Source organism: Drosophila sulfurigaster, chromosome 2L, assembly GCF_023558435.1.
Source record: "Drosophila sulfurigaster albostrigata strain 15112-1811.04 chromosome 2L, ASM2355843v2, whole genome shotgun sequence".
Lineage (NCBI taxonomy): Eukaryota > Metazoa > Arthropoda > Insecta > Diptera > Drosophilidae > Drosophila > Drosophila sulfurigaster.
Window position 1 is genome coordinate 21,384,845 of NC_084881.1, and position 16,997 is coordinate 21,401,841.

At 37.6% G+C, this 16,997-nt stretch overlaps 3 protein-coding genes across 3 annotated transcripts; all 3 read right to left on the reverse strand.

Annotated features, from left to right (window-relative positions):
- Window positions 1-1,303: 1,303 nt before the first annotated feature.
- On the reverse strand, window positions 1,304-1,980 carry LOC133843952 (keratin, type II cytoskeletal 3-like). Its single transcript, XM_062277733.1, has one exon. It carries the CDS (start codon window positions 1,896-1,898, stop codon window positions 1,626-1,628), a length of 273 nt encoding a protein of 90 aa, XP_062133717.1. The 5' UTR covers window positions 1,899-1,980; the 3' UTR covers window positions 1,304-1,625.
- Window positions 1,981-3,537: 1,557 nt separating this feature from the next.
- On the reverse strand, window positions 3,538-10,959 carry LOC133848123 (uncharacterized). The gene is made up of 3 exons (XM_062283522.1): window positions 9,730-10,959; window positions 9,407-9,458; window positions 3,538-4,280 (listed from the first exon to the last, which is right to left on the reverse strand). The coding sequence occupies exons 1-3, from the start codon at window positions 10,919-10,921 to the stop codon at window positions 3,629-3,631; spliced, it is 1,896 nt and encodes a 631-aa protein (XP_062139506.1). The 5' UTR covers window positions 10,922-10,959; the 3' UTR covers window positions 3,538-3,628.
- Window positions 10,960-13,746: 2,787 nt separating this feature from the next.
- Window positions 13,747-16,534, reverse strand: LOC133850547 (lipase 1). Its single transcript, XM_062286673.1, has 5 exons — window positions 16,129-16,534; window positions 15,878-16,055; window positions 15,453-15,808; window positions 14,505-14,642; window positions 13,747-14,447 (listed from the first exon to the last, which is right to left on the reverse strand). Exons 1-5 carry the CDS (start codon window positions 16,315-16,317, stop codon window positions 13,977-13,979), a joined length of 1,332 nt encoding a protein of 443 aa, XP_062142657.1. The 5' UTR covers window positions 16,318-16,534; the 3' UTR covers window positions 13,747-13,976.
- Between the last annotated feature and the right edge of the window lie 463 nt (window positions 16,535-16,997).

A 16,997-nucleotide genomic window follows, 5' to 3' on the forward strand; every position in this document is an offset into this window, starting at 1 on the left:
GGAGATTGTCAGCAAGAGAGAGTGAGATGAGTTTAAGAGAAGGTTAGAATGTTATTAAAAACACAAACGATTCTAATTTTGATATTAGATTTTTTAACATGGCAAACATAACTTCACACAATTAGAAAAAGACAAAAAAATTAACAATTCAAGGTAGGTGTTTACTTCATAAACTAAACAGAGTTCGAAGTTGAGATCTTATAAAAAAAGAAATGTTATTCCACGTTACATTTGTATAACCCAGCTGAAGAAACTACTTCACTAAGCAGAAAGACACAACTCAACAAATCTTTTAAACACAACTTTGAGTAATCAAAGGTCCCAAACGTCAACCATAGACAGTTGTGCCTTAGTGTTAAAAAACTTACGAAACATCCAGCCTTTTTAAATATTCAAGACAATGAACAAATCATAGTATTAAAAGGCCGAAAAATATGATATCTCAAATATATGCAGCATTTAATTTCGCGGTTGTCGTATGAAAACGGAATTCAGAATACACAGCTGATCTAAGGCTTTATCCAAAGAAACCATTTGAGCTAGCGGATGATCCAACATTTCCACCACCAAAGCCACCATTCACAGTAGCACTGGAAGATGAGCTTGCACCGAATCCAGGTCCTCCACCGAATCCACCTCCAGGACCTCCGCCAAATCCGCCTCCAGAACCGCCACCGCCAAATCCACCTCCAGAGCCACCACCGCCGAATCCAGCTCCACCTCCTCCTCCACCACCGAAGCCGCCAAAAGGTCTGCCATGTGGACGATGTGCACTGGCCGCCGCTTCAGCGGCAATTGCTAACAGAACAGCGAGAACGATAAACAGCTTCATAGCCTCGACGCGGCTTCACAAACCTCACCAAACTGTCGATCGACGGCTGCTTTTATACAATCCATTCCCGAAAGAATTCTGACCAGGTTCCTCCGAATTGATATATAAAAATATAAATATTATCATTAGATTTTGGAGTTGAACCAAAAAAGGCAGCAATTGTATTAATTTTGATTCTAAGATTCAATTAGCAACAACAACACAAGCGGAGATTTAAATAATGGTAAAAAACACTACAACGCAGCTTTTTGCGGTCTGTACCCTACACGAAATACTATTGGGATTTTCCGATGGATGGTACAATAAGAAAATATGAGAATAGGTTAGTTAAAAATAAATACGAGAGCCTAAATTTATTTACAAATACTTTACTGAATTCTGTAATCTAAAAAATTCACGGAATTATAAAGTTCAAATATTATTTTAATTACTTTGTAACTACTTATTAAATAGGGAACCTCTGCACGCGCCTAAAGAACAGATAAAATCCGTCTAAGCAAACAATTTTAATGTTGTTGTTTTCATATATATGTCAAAATTAACGGGCATTTTATGCAGCTCTCGTAGAATACAAATTCGTTACTCATGTTCAGTAGTAGACAAACCTGATATACATATAAACTTAAAGTCAATCAGCCCGACAAGCTCAACCTTTTGTTTTGAGAAAAAATAACATTTTTTTATATTTTGTTTTTTTTTTTTATATTTTTGTGATTTTCAGACTTTTAATTTACAACTAATCTTAATGAATTTGTAATATATTTTCGATGCTCCAGGCATCAGCTTAGATAGCTTAGCCGTAGAATCCACCTGGTCCGCCGAATCCGCCACCAAATCCTGATCGTCCACCGAATCCAGGACCACCAAAACCACCGCCGCCGAATCCACCAGGTCCTCCGAATCCTCCAGGTCCACCGAATCCTCCAGGGCCTCCACCAAAACCGCCGCCGCCAAAGCCAGGACCACCACCAAATCCACCAAATCCACCTGGTCCACCGAATCCGCCGAATTGTGGCATTGCCGATGCGGCAGCCACCAAAAGAGCCAGGACAATCAAAAACTTCATATTGCTTGTAACGACGATCGATAAAATGTGTGTATGTTATGCACGCAAAGCAGTTTACAGATCAACTGATGGACCAAACCACAATATCCCAAGCTATTTATACAAAATATTTGGTTGTCTGGCTGTAATAAATTGAATCCCCGAACCAAGTTCGGCAGCCGGTTTTCATTTGCTTTTATTTCTAAATATCAACTTCGGCTTCATCATGAAAGCATCATTATTAATTTATTAAAATAAAGCGCTCATCGGCTTTCGTCTGTCACTTAACCGAGAGAATGATAGACAGTTTTATAGTTTCATTGTGGTTTCGCAAATCGAACCAAATTATCAAACTGTGGCTAGACTTATACAATCCATTCCTGAACAAAATCCGCCTAGATTCATCGTCTTGAAAGAGAAAGTCTGTATACGCAGGAAAGAGCAACAAATTAAATATAATCATTGCATTTTAATGATGTACCAAAAAAAGAGAGGAATTGCCCAAATTCTGATTCTAAAATTCAATTAGCAAATAAAATACGAAACAGTGCAACGCATCAGTCTGTGGTCTGCACCCTACACTAAATTGTATTGGACTTAAAAGATGGATTTTTAATGGAAGAGTTACAATTAAAATATAATTTTACATTACAAATTATGCATGCATATAGACAATCTATAAGGTGTAATTATTACAATTATTAATAAAAATAAAAAATGGTATAAACTCTGTTGTCTAACGGCGTTTATTATCAATGTTAGAATTTCCCAGACACCGTTATTAATAAATTCTGAGATCAGGTGCTAGTTCTTTATATTGATTATTCCCATTCTATTTATTATCCTATATAATATCGATCTAATCTTATATGTGTATTTCCCATTGTCCAAACCAAGATACTTTCCTATTCACTTTTTAAAAACTGTAGAGGATCGAAACATATGAAAAATGAGGAAGCACTGTACTTGCACCAAACCACAGATCAAACACGTATGTGCGAATATTTTTATTGGTGCTCTCACATATATGTCAAAATTAACGGGCAGCTCTCATAGAATACGAATTTGTTACTCATCTCCAGTAGTAAACAAGTAAGAAAGCTACAGTCAAGTGTACTCGACTGTGAGATACCCGCTTGCCATTTTAAATGAAAGCAATATATTTTGCGGTATTATTCTCAGAATATACCAAATATACTGCGAAAATACCAAAAAATATAGCACACTCGACTGTAACTTTCTTACTTGTTTTGATTTGCTGGGGCGGAAGTGGGCGTGGCACAAATTTGAAACAAACTTGATCTGCGTACAAACATAAATGATGTCGAAAAAAAATATATAGCTCTATCTCTTATAGTCTCTGAGATCTAGGTGTTCATACGGACAGACGGACAGACACACAGACGGACAGACGGACATGGCTAGATCGTCTTGGCTGTTGACGCTGATCAAGAATATATATACTTTATAGGGTCGGAGATGCCTCCTTCTACCTGTTACATACATTGACTGTTGGCACAAAGCTATAATACCCTTCTACCCTATGGGTAGCGAGTATAAAAACCTGATATATGATATAAACCGAAAGTCAATCAGCACAAGTTCTACCTTTTGTGTTTGTCGAAAATAAACAACATTATTTTGTTTATCATGTTTTATGTTTTTTTTGTAGTTTTCAGACTTTTTATTAATAATTAAACTTAATTTATTTGTAATCTCGTTTCGATGCTCCAGGCATCAGCTTTGATAGCCTAGCCGCGGAATCCACCACCGCCACTTGAGGAGGCGGAGGCGGACGATGAAGCTGATGCAGCACCACCGCCACCACCACCAGCAGCTGAAGCACTGGATGAGGCTGAGGCCGATGCAGAGCCGCCGCCACCACCACGGCCACCACCACGGCCGCCACCGAATCCACCACCACCACGGTATGGGCCGCCACCGAATCCGCCGCCGTATGGGCCGCCACCGAATCCGCCGCCGTATGGGCCGCCGCCGAAGCCGCCGCCACCAAATCCTGGACGACCGAAACCTGGGCCTCCAAATCCAGGTCCACCTCCAAATCCACCTGGGCCACCGAATCCTGGGCCCCCGAATCCAGGGCCACCGAAGCCTGGACCACCGAATCCAAATTGTGGCAGAGCCGATGCGGCAGCCACCAAAAGTGCCAGCACAATCAAAGTCTTCATATTGCTCGTTGAAAGGTGTGTGTTGAGCACGCAAAGCAGGTAACAGATCAACTGATGTACCAATTCACAGTATCCCAAACTATTTATACCAGATGCGTAGGTAAGGCGAACGTAGAGCAACGGCACCTCGTCGACTGATCTGTTTGATTGTGTGGCTGTGATAAATTGGAACCCCGAACTAAGTTCGGCAGCCGGTTTTCTTTTGCTTTTATTTCTAATTATCAACTTCAGCTTCATCATCAGCATCATTATCAATTTTTGAACAATAAAACGAACACCGGCTTTTGGCTGTCACTTGACCGGGTGAATCCCAAAATCGAAAAACAACAACTTGAGAGTTTCAAAAAACAGCATAATTATGTACAGATTATTGGAGTGTCTGTCTCGTCTGTACTTATAGTAGACTCCAATATTAATAGGTATGATTTGTAGATTGAGATTTGAGATTTAAGTTTGTTGTGCTGATGGGCGTATCTGGTCTTCCTAGTCGACTTCTCTTTGTCTCTCTCACAGCAAACCTCGTATTACCGATTTGGATATTCTAATTAACTGACAAGTTCAACTTGAAGAGTTTATTCGCCTCGTTTTTGGCTAACAAAGCGGTTTCGATGGCGTCGTTACAAAACAAATAACAAATCGAAATCATACAGAAATTCGAGAAAAATCAATTAATTTAATATGTGAGCTAACAATGCGTAAATAAATCTATATTTCTTAGAGATGAGCACGTGTCATATTTAAGTCACGTAGAGAACAGAAAACAACTGTGTAGATTGTAAACAAAATCAGATTCAAAGTAATTTTAAAGGCTATGATATTGATCGGAACTGTTAGTTTAAGTACTTAACAATGCACTAATGTAGTTGTAATTGTTGTTATTGAATAGTATATATTAACATGTAGTGTAACTTAATTAGCAATTATTGGTATTAAATGACAGTTCAGCTTCTTCACTTGTATTAACAACAATTCTAAAACGATTATCGTCTATTCATTAACTAGTTCCTTTGAACTTGACTCATTCATGGTCGATCTACTCAGTATATGTACTATGCATCTTAATAGTATTACTTAGATTAAGCTGCGAGTAGTAATCGTAGTGAAATCCACAACACGCGTAAGCTTTTAAGTCGCTTTCTATAAACAAACTTGAAGCAAAGCTTTACTCTACAAATTGAATTTACGATTGAGAGAAATTAAACAGAAAGAGAGAGAGAATACAAAAGCTCATTCTCTAGGTACACGAACTCTAGCAGGGCAAGAATTAAAATCCCACAAAGAGTGAAAGCGATATGATAAATTATCTAATTATTATTCAAAAATTGTTAACTACAATTTAATATGTGCAATTAAGACTTAAAATGATCATTATGCAATTATGAATTAACAAATGTGTACGTAAGCTGCTAATAAAATGTATAGTATTCTAGTACACAATAAAGCTTGAGAAACCAGTTTCAATGTCGTCACGGCGCAATAGCTAATATTCTACAGACAGTATACTACGGTACAAGTAAATATCACACGTGAGTTACCCCGATTCAAGATCGCTTCAAGTGCGACTCATCAGCGTCATCACCCAAAGGGGTTTTCCATATCGAAAAGATGTGAAAATCTATTTATATGAAATGAATGCTGGTATTTTGTGATTTTTTTTTTGTTTTTGGTCAAATGTTAGATAAACAAAGAGAATTTGATATGTGTTGATTGCACACTTAGCATCTAATTGCCGGGGAAGTCCGCCGGAAAAGATTCAATGTCGCGAGCTTTCAAAAATCTGAACTGTTTGCTCATATAACCAGGGCTATTAAATAAACTGTATAATAAATGCACTTAACACGAAATGTATATTCGATTTAAGACAAAATCCAACAATATAATCACAACTCTTGCTAATTTCACCATTTTCAATTTTTTTTTTTTGCCGACTATCAACGAGAGCTATCTGTCTACATCTCTTGGTCTGTTTATTTATTTATGCAGACAAAATGGACAAACAAATCTCGCTCACATAATTGTACCATACGATAACCGGTTTGGTTTTTTCTTTCTTTTATTGTTTTCTTATATTTGCATTATTGATATTGGCAAATTAATTTTGCTTTATTTTTCGAGCTTATGTTTGGTGCGGTAATTTATATAAGCCTGCGGTTATTTTTCTATATTTTTTTTGCCCTCGTCTTCTGCGTTTCAGTTTTCATTGATCTATTATTGGTTCCACAAGATTTGATTATTGGTGTTATTTAATAAATGGCGTCGTTTAAAGATTGTAATATAGAAGGCAAATATAAGTAGTTGACTTTTTAGAATATAAATAATATATACTGGTTGTATTATAAATAGTTATCTATTTATTACTTGACAGCAATTAACAAAATCAAACACCAAATGTGATTTCATATTTCACATATAATTTACGCCAGTGCAGAAATATTAACTGATATTTGCAAATGCATTATAAATTAAAATGTTGATGCTTTCATAATGAACCGCATTTAATTGAGAATGTATTCGCGTTTATTAAAAGCAATCAAATTCAAATAATTCATAGCCGCAATTTTGTCGCATTAGCAGCCAGGGCAACCATATATAGAAATGTTCAGGAGGAATGCCAGACTAATGAACGTTCTGTTAATTATGTAAACGCAACAAGGGACATGCATAACAAAATCTGGCACAAAATGCAAAATGTTGCATTTTAGGCCAGCGTTTATTATTATTGGCAATTTTCGATTTTTCGAATTAGTTTCACTTGCTCTTTCCCTCTCTCGCTCACACGCACTGAAATTGAATTATCCGTTTATTTTTGGCAAACGGGACAAACTATTCAATTATGCTGTCGGTAGGCTAATGAACAAAGCGATGTCAAACGACAAACGCGATGTCGCGCCTCTGTGCTATGCAATACATTTTGAATTATTTAGCCGTAATTAAAATTTCATTGCTCGCGGCATGCTAAAAACAATTGCATACTTTCAGGCAGCTGGCGAAATAAAGGACTTCAATTGGAAGCTGCAGATTTATCAATCCAACCAATATCCAATAAGCAAACATATTATAATAACACGACAATTTTGTGTGGTGAATATCTAACAAACGCAACATCAATCGCAACTATTCGCAAATTAATTATTTTTAAAGTGCTTTAGTTAAGAGTAAATTAGATGTGAAAATCGAACAAGTTTATACAAGTTTAAACTATTAACTCAATTTACTTACATGGGATTTATAAATATACCGCTTTCGTAAGTTGGCTTTGCTTATACATACTAATCTGGGGTTGGCCACACTTAAGCTAAGCTCCAATGTTACAACGAAATCCTTTGCATACTTTTGGACAATATTTGAGACTACAGATTGAAAATATCAATTATTAGCAGAGCAGTAAAAAATAATTGGGAATAAATTCAGCACATTCGATGTGCAATATCCAGTAAGCAATTGCATTTAAATATGAATTTACATTTATTTTATGGGCCCGCATAAATTGTAACAAACAAAGAATGGCCATAATGTCAATTCGACAACGGCAGCAAAAGCTGAAACAATTGTTGCAATCATCCCAAATGGCAGCAGCAGCAACAAGCGGCAGACAGCCGACAGTCGGCAGTCGACTCTGTGTGGCAAGCCGCCAGCAATAGCAACATAGGAACAGCAATAGCAGAATGGCAGGGAGGTTAAGGATGCAGTTATGCCAAGTGCACCACAGGGGTTCATTGTCCTTGTGCAAATTGGTCTGAGTTTATTGCCAATGGCTGTTTGGGAAAGCTGCAGCAGACATTGTCCGACTACGACTCTGACTCCGACTATGGCTTCGACCTGAGCAGCTAAACAGCTGTAGAGAGATGAAACGAGGCTGCTCTCAACAGCTGCTGCTCCCAGGCCTGGGGCAATAAAACTGCACTTTGAGGCTGGGCGCACAAAGTTTGCTTAAGATTTCAATTTGTGTGCAACATTCTCTATAAAACTTTCTGCCCCAAATGATAAATGTTTTGCTAAATGCCACACAGACGGCAATTGAGTCGTGGTCGCGCCATTTGCAAGATTTATGCCACCAAGTATGTTATCAATGTGCTTCCCAGCTGCCGCTTCATCTTCTTCTTCTTCTTCTTCTCTTCTTATTTGAGTGAAAAACTTGTGCAACTAAAAGTTCTATGCATAAATCGGATAATGTGTTGCCACTTACATATGCAAAGCCTTTTACCTCAAGGACAACATATGACTTTCACAAGCTGCAAACTTTTCAACTTTCAACCCCTCAGTCCTATCTCACAAAATTATGATCTATCCATGGCCAACTTTTGGCAGTTGAACAACAAAAGTGCTACACAAAATTTCACTTAATGAAATTAGAGCGCAAACGCTTTTACGACCTACTTACAGCTTATGATATGATTTACTACACTGAGAGAATAAATAATATATCACAAGATTTAAAATGAAATCTATCAAAACGAAAAATAAATAATACGAAAAAGGAAACATTATTGAAATAATAATTATACTCAGCTTATGTAAAATAATAAAAAATTCAATATATAAATATATACTTTATTCAAATATAAAAGAAGAAAATTACGGCACTCGAACCATCAAAATTTTGATTTTTTTTAATTATTTGTTATCATCGCAAAATTCTCAAACTAACGAAATTTATTAGATATGTAATTATTTTCTTTCTGTGTTACTCTTCAATATAATTCGACAACTGTTCACAGTTTGTTTAACTTTTTGTTAAATTTAATCTCTTTTGAACGTAAAAAATTTTTAATTTTATTATATGCAATAAATGCTAAGTTTTTATAATTTCACTACCCAAATCTCAACGCTCCTAAAACAGAGCGTAAAAGACATTTCTTATACTTTTTGCCATATATTGTTCTGCTTGACTGTAATAAATTAAATTTCTCACTAATGAAAATATTAATTCAGCAAATTATTTTATATTGACTACTTTAATAGAAATTTGTTAAAGTCAGTAAAGTAAATCTCAGAAAACCCAATTTAAAACTCAAGATTTTATATTCCCAAAAATAATATATAATATAAATAATTTAAATATAATCCCATCTATTTTTCTTTCAATACTACATATATTTTTTTGTTTAATCTGCAGTCGCAATTTGTCAATGTCATTAAACAAATAAAGTCTACACATAACTGTCAGCTTAACAAGCAACCAAAAGTCCGTCTGCTATATATTATATTTTGCCAGACTGCATTGCAATTCAATTATTCTTCTTATTTCTTGTTTTGAGCAAATATGTATTATTTATTTTATGTATTTATATTTTGCACTTCTATAATTTCCGAAATTTGTATTCTTGGTTCTTCAATTACGTTTGATATTCTATTCTATTTGAATCCTTTATCAAATCAATTTGATGGGCCACTGCATAAGCAAGTTTAGAGCGTTTATAATACAACAATTGTTTACGATCCTCTAGCAATGCATCTCGCCTCTGATAATTGTAGTACTATAAACTTTATATAGACTTTGTAGTAGTATTATTCGTTGCACAACCCAGCTATAAAATGATGATCACAGCTTTGGTTTATTATTGTACAAAAAGTCGTTTTTTTATTGAATTGTGTCTTATGGACTTGGGAATACTCTTTTGTTTCATTAACAAGCTATTGAGAATTGAGCACTTAAATCTAACGGCCATAGCCACCTGCAGAAGCCGTTGCGGATGCTGAGGAACTGGCACTACTTTTGCCATAGCCGCCGCCGCCGTAGCCGCCGCCACCATGACCGCCACCTCCAAAGCCACCGCCTCCGCTGCCTCCACCGCCGCCACCGCCATGCTTGCCACCGCCTCCGTAGCCACCGCCGCCATGTTTGCCGCCGCCTCCGTAGCCACCACCTGGGCCACCGCCAAAGCCACCGCCTGGTCCTCCACCGAAGCCGCCACCTGGACCACCTCCAAAGCCGCCACCGCCAAAGCCACCGCCGCCAAAGCCGCCGCCGCCACTGCCGAAGCCGCCACCTCCATGGCCACCGCTTCCATGACCACCGCCTCCAGCTGAGCCGCCGCCAAAGCTACCGCCTCCAAAGCTGCCGCTTCCTGCGGAACCGCCACCGTAGCTGCCGCTGCCGCCTCCAAGACCTCCTCCTAGGCCACCTCCTAAACCACCTCCTAGACCTCCTCCTAGTCCGCCGCTGCCTCCATGGCCGCCTCCTAGTCCAGCGCCGCCTCCTTGACCACCTCCTAAGCCACCGCCGCCAGCTGAGCCGCCGCCATAGCTACCGCTTCCAGCTGAGCCGCCAGCAAAGCCGCCGCCTCCAGCTGAGCCGCCACCAAAGCCGCCGCCTAGTCCGTTACCACCGCCATGACCAGCGCCGCCACCGCCGCCAAATGGACCGCCTCCAGCTCCGCCGCCGCCGCCAACTAAGCCGCCGCCGCCGCTATGGCCGCCAGCACCAGCTGAGCCGCCACCGAAGCTGCCGCTTCCAGCTGAACCGCCAGCAAAGCCGCCGCTTCCAGCTGAGCCACCGCCTCCATAGCCACCACCTCCATGGCCACCAGCACCGCCACCGCCGCCGCTGCCAAATGGACCGCCGCCACCTTTGCCGCCACCGAGACCACCGCCAAGTCCACCGCCAAGACCGAGTCCTAGATCAAGACCGCCGCCTCCTCCAAGGCCACCGCCTAGACCCAGTCCTAATCCGCCACCGCCACCGCCGCCAAGGCCACCGCCACCGCCTCCGCTGCCGCCATATTTACCGCTGGCATCGGCACTCGAGCTGGCCGAAGCGGATGCGGTGCCCGAGGAACTGGCACCGCCTCCACCACCGCCGTAGCCCGCCGAGGCGAGCGCCACGCAAACGCTGAGCACAATAAACAATCTCATCGGAACTGTTGCCACCGACTGACTGACTGCGGCCCTTGGAGAACGTTGCGCTTTTATAAGAATGCAAAAAACCCACAAAACTAATAGCAAAAACAAAAAGAAAAACACAAAACACAAAACAAATCAAATACAAGCAAATCGACAAAAAAAAAAGAGATTGAAAATAAAAACCAAAAACAATATTTCACACAACAAAAAAAAACAGGCATAAACAAAATGCAAACAAAGTGAAACTGGGAACAAATACAAAACGCTCGTCACGTTCTTAAAACCGGGATCGATGTCGACTTGCTTCGGGTCAAGCGGCGAAGCAAAACTTGGATAATTAACCCATGGAGCAAGTGAGATAGAGACATGCAAGAGAGAGAGAGAGAGGGAGAAAGAGAAAGAGAAGTCCCCGCAGCCAGACTGCCCATAAACAATAATAAGACATTTATCATCATTTAAATAATATACATTGTGTCTACAATTTCAGGCGAATAATACTCTAAACCAAATCACGAGAGCCGGATGATCTAACAAAATCCCAAACGAATACCTGATAAACAGCAGAGTATCATCATCATGTTCTCAATTAATCTCTTTCCTTGTACAAAGGTAATAAGTTTTTTTTTTTTGGGTGTTGTCTGCTACAAAAAGAAGGCATATCATTTGCAAGCTAATTTATAAATGGATTTTTTAAGTAATCTTCCTATCGAAGAGCTTAAAAATAAGTATATAAAAAAGTTTAATTGTCAGACATTTGTACAATGTAATTGTTAGTAAAATCAACAATGAAAACCACAATAATTTTATTTAAAATAATTAATATTGAACAATATAATTTAAGTTCAATTTAATATTATGTTACGTAAATTTAATTGCAATTAAAGCAATTTTGTAAGTACAAATTATAATGTAATTTAGACATTAGAATAAAATATACTAAAAAATATACTAAGATATACCAAAGTCAATATTCGGTATTGATATAATACTACATTCAAAATCCATATGGATAGCGAGAAGAAAAAAACTTTTAAATATTCACAAAAAAAATCTATAAGCATTATCTTCCCATAGAGCACATCTCACAAAATTTCCCACCATCATCTACATAAATTACGCCCATAGCACGTGAATCACAAGTGAATCTTCATTACACTCATGAATATATTGGAAATACCCAGAATTAAATTATGTGATTAAAATGCAGCACACTCAGAGCATTCGCAATTCGTTCAATACAAATTGTTTTATTTTTTTTTATTATTCTTTTTTCACATCTACGGAATAGTCGTAATTTGTTTATATAAATCAACCTTTCGACGTCATCGTAACATCGGAAATAGCAGTGTTGATGTGTTGAGATAAGAAATTCAATATGTTTAAAATCAATACTATACACCTACATATTAGTTTAGTTAGTATAGCTAGTTAGTACTTGGAACACAACTTGAGTGATTATGAAAGCAATTAGAGGCCATTTAATAGACAGATCTACAACCCAGTGTCAGTAATTCACGATTAAAATACATTTTCCCAATGAGCTATTAACTGTAATACAGTAATGTTTCCTTAGGCTATTTATGTATTTAACTATTAGTAGTTGAATTAATTACGGAAAATGATAGTAGAAAAATAAAAATAAGAAAGGAATATTACGAAATTGAAATTTGAAATATTTTAAAAGCGATTTTAAATAGAATATGTACAAACATGTTTATTTAATGAAAAAGTTTTGTATAGCTAATTTAAGAAGTTGAAATTTTATTTGATTACTTACTTGCTTTAATAAAGTTGCATAAATAAATGATTTTAGTTAAAGACAATACAATGAAATGTTTACACTTAAAAAGATTTTTTTAAAAAAAATTAGACAATTCCTGAAGTTATGAATGAATATAATTATAAAAATCGGAAACTAATTTAAAAACAAAATTTAGAAAAAAATATTACTAAAGAATTAATTTTTGGTATTAATTAAACTAAATTTTAAATTTAAGTACATTTAAATAATATACCTAAAAGTAGAAGTACTAATTTATAGATTGATTTCTGTTATCTGTTAAATAGAGACGCGATTATTTAATATTTCATAGAGCAAGTCAATAGCTGTATCAATTGAGGAAATTTGAAATAAATAAAACAAAGCAATACGGAAGAATAAACAAATATTTTCAACAGCTTTTGAATAGATTTTAGATTTAGAATATATATTTAAATTACTGTGAATGCGAGCTTAAATGCGGTTTACTAGACAAACAATGATTTAATGTGGTTAACACACAAGAACAATGAATGAACGAGAAAACAAATGTTTACATTTGTTACAACACACTTTTGGATAAATAAATAATTAGCCATAAATTATTAAACTCAATTCTTGTTTATACAATTTTAATAATCGACACATTCGGCTAATCCCTTAACAGATTAACACAGCACATTGTTTAACATAAATCGAAATACATATTTATAGAGTGCAACAAAACATGTTTTTGGAGATTGGTTTATGGTGAATGTGGAAATTGTCAAGCGGAGTTTTCAAGCCCTGAACACAGTTTTTCACTTTGCTGTTGGCCGGGTAAACTGTAGAATGCAAATGTCAAGAATTCGGTGGCCTGAAAGCATAAGCAGCTCAAGGAAGTCAGCCAAGAAAACAAGAGCCGCAACGACAGCAGCAGCAAACAACAGGCAACAGCTGCTGTTGAGAAAATGGCATGTGCATAAGAAAATAGAAAATTTCCTTAAGGAAATCTGCTTAGAAATGCATGTGCTGCTTGTTGTTGCAGCTGCTGTTGCTGCTGCTGCTGCTGTTGCTGCTGCTGTTGCTGCTGCTGCTGCTGTTGTTGACTGTTGCTGGCAAATCTGCTACTATAGTTTCTGGGCCAAGTGATTGTCTGGGCAGAAAACGAAACACACAACACTTGACTTCCGTTTCCGGTCGAAGTCCATGCACAAACACACTTAGAGCAAAGCTTTTGCATATTTAAAGTCGCAGCCATTTTATGCAAATATCTATTCCATATTTAAAGCAAGACAAATAAATAAATAAATATTAAATCTAAGGTCTCTACCAACTAGCTCGTCCTCGTCCTCTTCGATGGGTTCGACTTCGTTCCACATTTCTTGTCGAGAATTCCTCGCCCTCGGCATCTTTGCCCTGTGGTCGCTTGCCCAGCACTTGCAGCATGCGATTGTAGAGCTGCTTTCGCACATCGATGGCCCAGAGAAAGTCCATGTGATTGAAATCCTTCATGGGCACCAGATATTTTCCCGTCACGTTGCCCAAGTCGTCGCACATTGATTCCACATCACTCGGATGACACAGCAAATCATTGGTCGAATAGTACACAAATGTGGGCACAGTGACTAGACTGAGATTATATCGTGGCGGCAAATGCTCTCTGTATAACACCATATTCTTGTTAGAACTGTAGCTATAAGGTGCAAATCTGCCAGTCTTGATGATCTGTATGAAGTGCTTCACCTGCTTGGCTGCCACTCCGGCTGGATAGTGACCCAGCACCACGGGAAACATTTTCTACAAATAAAATATGATTTAATTAAACAGTTAAGTTTAGATATTTGCAAAACTTACTCGGTTGAATTCATTCCAGTTGCGCCCCACAATGCCAAACACAGCTTCGATGCAAAGACGCTCCGTCTCCTCGGTCATGCGGCAAAGAAAACGAAACTCACCATTGAACATCTCCGTGATTGCGCTGCCGACAAGGCTCTAGAGAGAATTAAGAATACATTTTGTTATTAGAAATAGTATTATTGAAACTGATCTTAATTTAAAAGTGTCTTTCATTCAGTATATATTACATATCAATTCTAACAAAATAGTTTAGGGAACATTTTTTAACTCCTTAAAATGAATTACTCTTTCTTATATGCAAAAACACTAAATATAGTTAAATAAGAATAAATGATCATATATTATTTTGATAATCCATTTCCTAACATTAAGTACAATGAATGGAGTGCAATGAAATGAGAAAAAGTTTAAGACACTCTTAAACACAATGTTCTTAATGGAACTAAAGCTTTAGTTTGCAAATATGCTGGATATTAAAAAACTAATACTGCAGCTAATTTAAGAAACTATAAAAATTGAAAAACAAACCAAACCAACTTTCAGGTTCCAACTCTAATTTTCTATTTATGTATATTTCTATATCAATTAACGGACCTCAGTTGGCCAATGCTCTGCTCCTCTAAGGAGTATCCGGCTTAACCTAACCTAATGCAATTGTCAATTTAAAATTGCTCATTTGTTGAAAAAAAAACTTCCAAGTCTATACTAAAAAGTAAGCTAGAATTCAAATTCGAAATGAACACTTGCTTAGTTTTTAAATGCAAATGTAATAATGAGATGAGGAACAAATAAAGTCGAAAGTTGCGTTGAACTTAAGGGAATATTATAAATTCTCTGGCTGAAAGCTCTTTCTATGGATGGATAGACTGAAAAAAGAATTTTCCCTCTTTTATATAGATGGATAGACTGACAAACACAACTTGCTGTCTTTTCCCGACTACTCACATTAAAGTACAAGCTGATGGCGCGTATGTAAGGATGACCGCTGGTTTCCTTAGCATAAACAGCCGGTGCCATCGCCTGCATGGAGATGACCTTCTCGTTGTAAGCCGGACGCATGGAGCACATGACAAAGAATGCGGTGCAGCCCTGAGAATGTCCAGCGTACTGCAACTTCTTGAAGCCCGTCGACTTTAGAATGTAGTCAATCATGGCTGGCAGATCGTACATGCCAATCTCATGCCAGCTAAAATCCCAAAACTTGGACTCATCCGGATCGAGTGTGGTGTGATTTCTCGAGTAACGATTGCCACGAGCATTTCCCAGCCAGACATCGTACTTGTGGTCGGCAAGTAAGTACCCTGCAAAGCGACATCCAGAGAGAGTGAGTTGTAGTAATCACTTGACCAACAGTGTCATTAATCACTTACCCAGACTAACATTGGGACCCATGACAACGAAACCCGCTGAGCTATCAACGAGTCCGTGCTGCAGCAGAAAGGGTTGAGCATTCTGATTGCGTATGCGATGCATTGTTAGAATGTAGCCATCCTCGGTGGTCACATGATGCACTTCCGCCTCATAGCCGTATTTGGCAATTAATTTATCCTGTTGATGAAATGCAAATGTGTAAATTTCTCTCTCTGTCTGCTAGTCATTAATCTTTTGAGCTGTTTTATACCACAGTTAGGTTTGAGTCTTGTTTGATGTTTTTGCGTTGCAATTTCTCCTCGGCTGTTTCATCTTCACTGCTCCATTCTTCTTCCTCCTCCTCTTCGTCCTCTTCCTCATCCTCCTCGCCACCAAATTGCGCCTGCGTCCTTGTGATCAGCAGGCATAAACCTAAAGCCAATAGCCAACGTCTTCCCATTTCAATACTCCAATTTGAATCGTTTTCAAAATTAAATCGAAATCAATGCATAAAGTGAAATCTGGTTGGGGAATCTTCCACTTGCTTGGTCAACTTTAGCGTTGCACGTCGCGGACGCAACTGAAACCGAAAACCAAAAACCCGGCAACGCGCTTCGAACTTCCGCGCTTACAAAGAATGCCGAAAACTTTCGATCAGTGAGCAAACAATAACAATGACAACAACAACAAAAACAACGACAACAACACTACAGCGATTATCACAATACGCGTGCATTTGATTTTGTTTTGCTCGCCCTTCGGTTTTAATTTTAAAATATACCCTATATATTTTATAGGTACATAAATATTTTATACAATTTTATACTTGTTATAACTTAATATTAATAAATATTTTACTATATCTTATAGATACTTTTTCATCTTATAGACTAAAGTACTATTTTGTTATATCTTTTTATAGATATGAATATGTTTTATAGATATGGACACCAAATTTTAAAAATTTGTTCACTACGGCTCATCATTACATCAGAATTTAAGATTTTTACATTATGGGATAAATAAATTATATATTATATAAAATAAAAAGTTTGGGAACATTTGTAACACAAAATATAGCAATTTTATAACTGAGACTTTTGTTTGTTTGTTCATCATTATCATATTCATCATATTTCC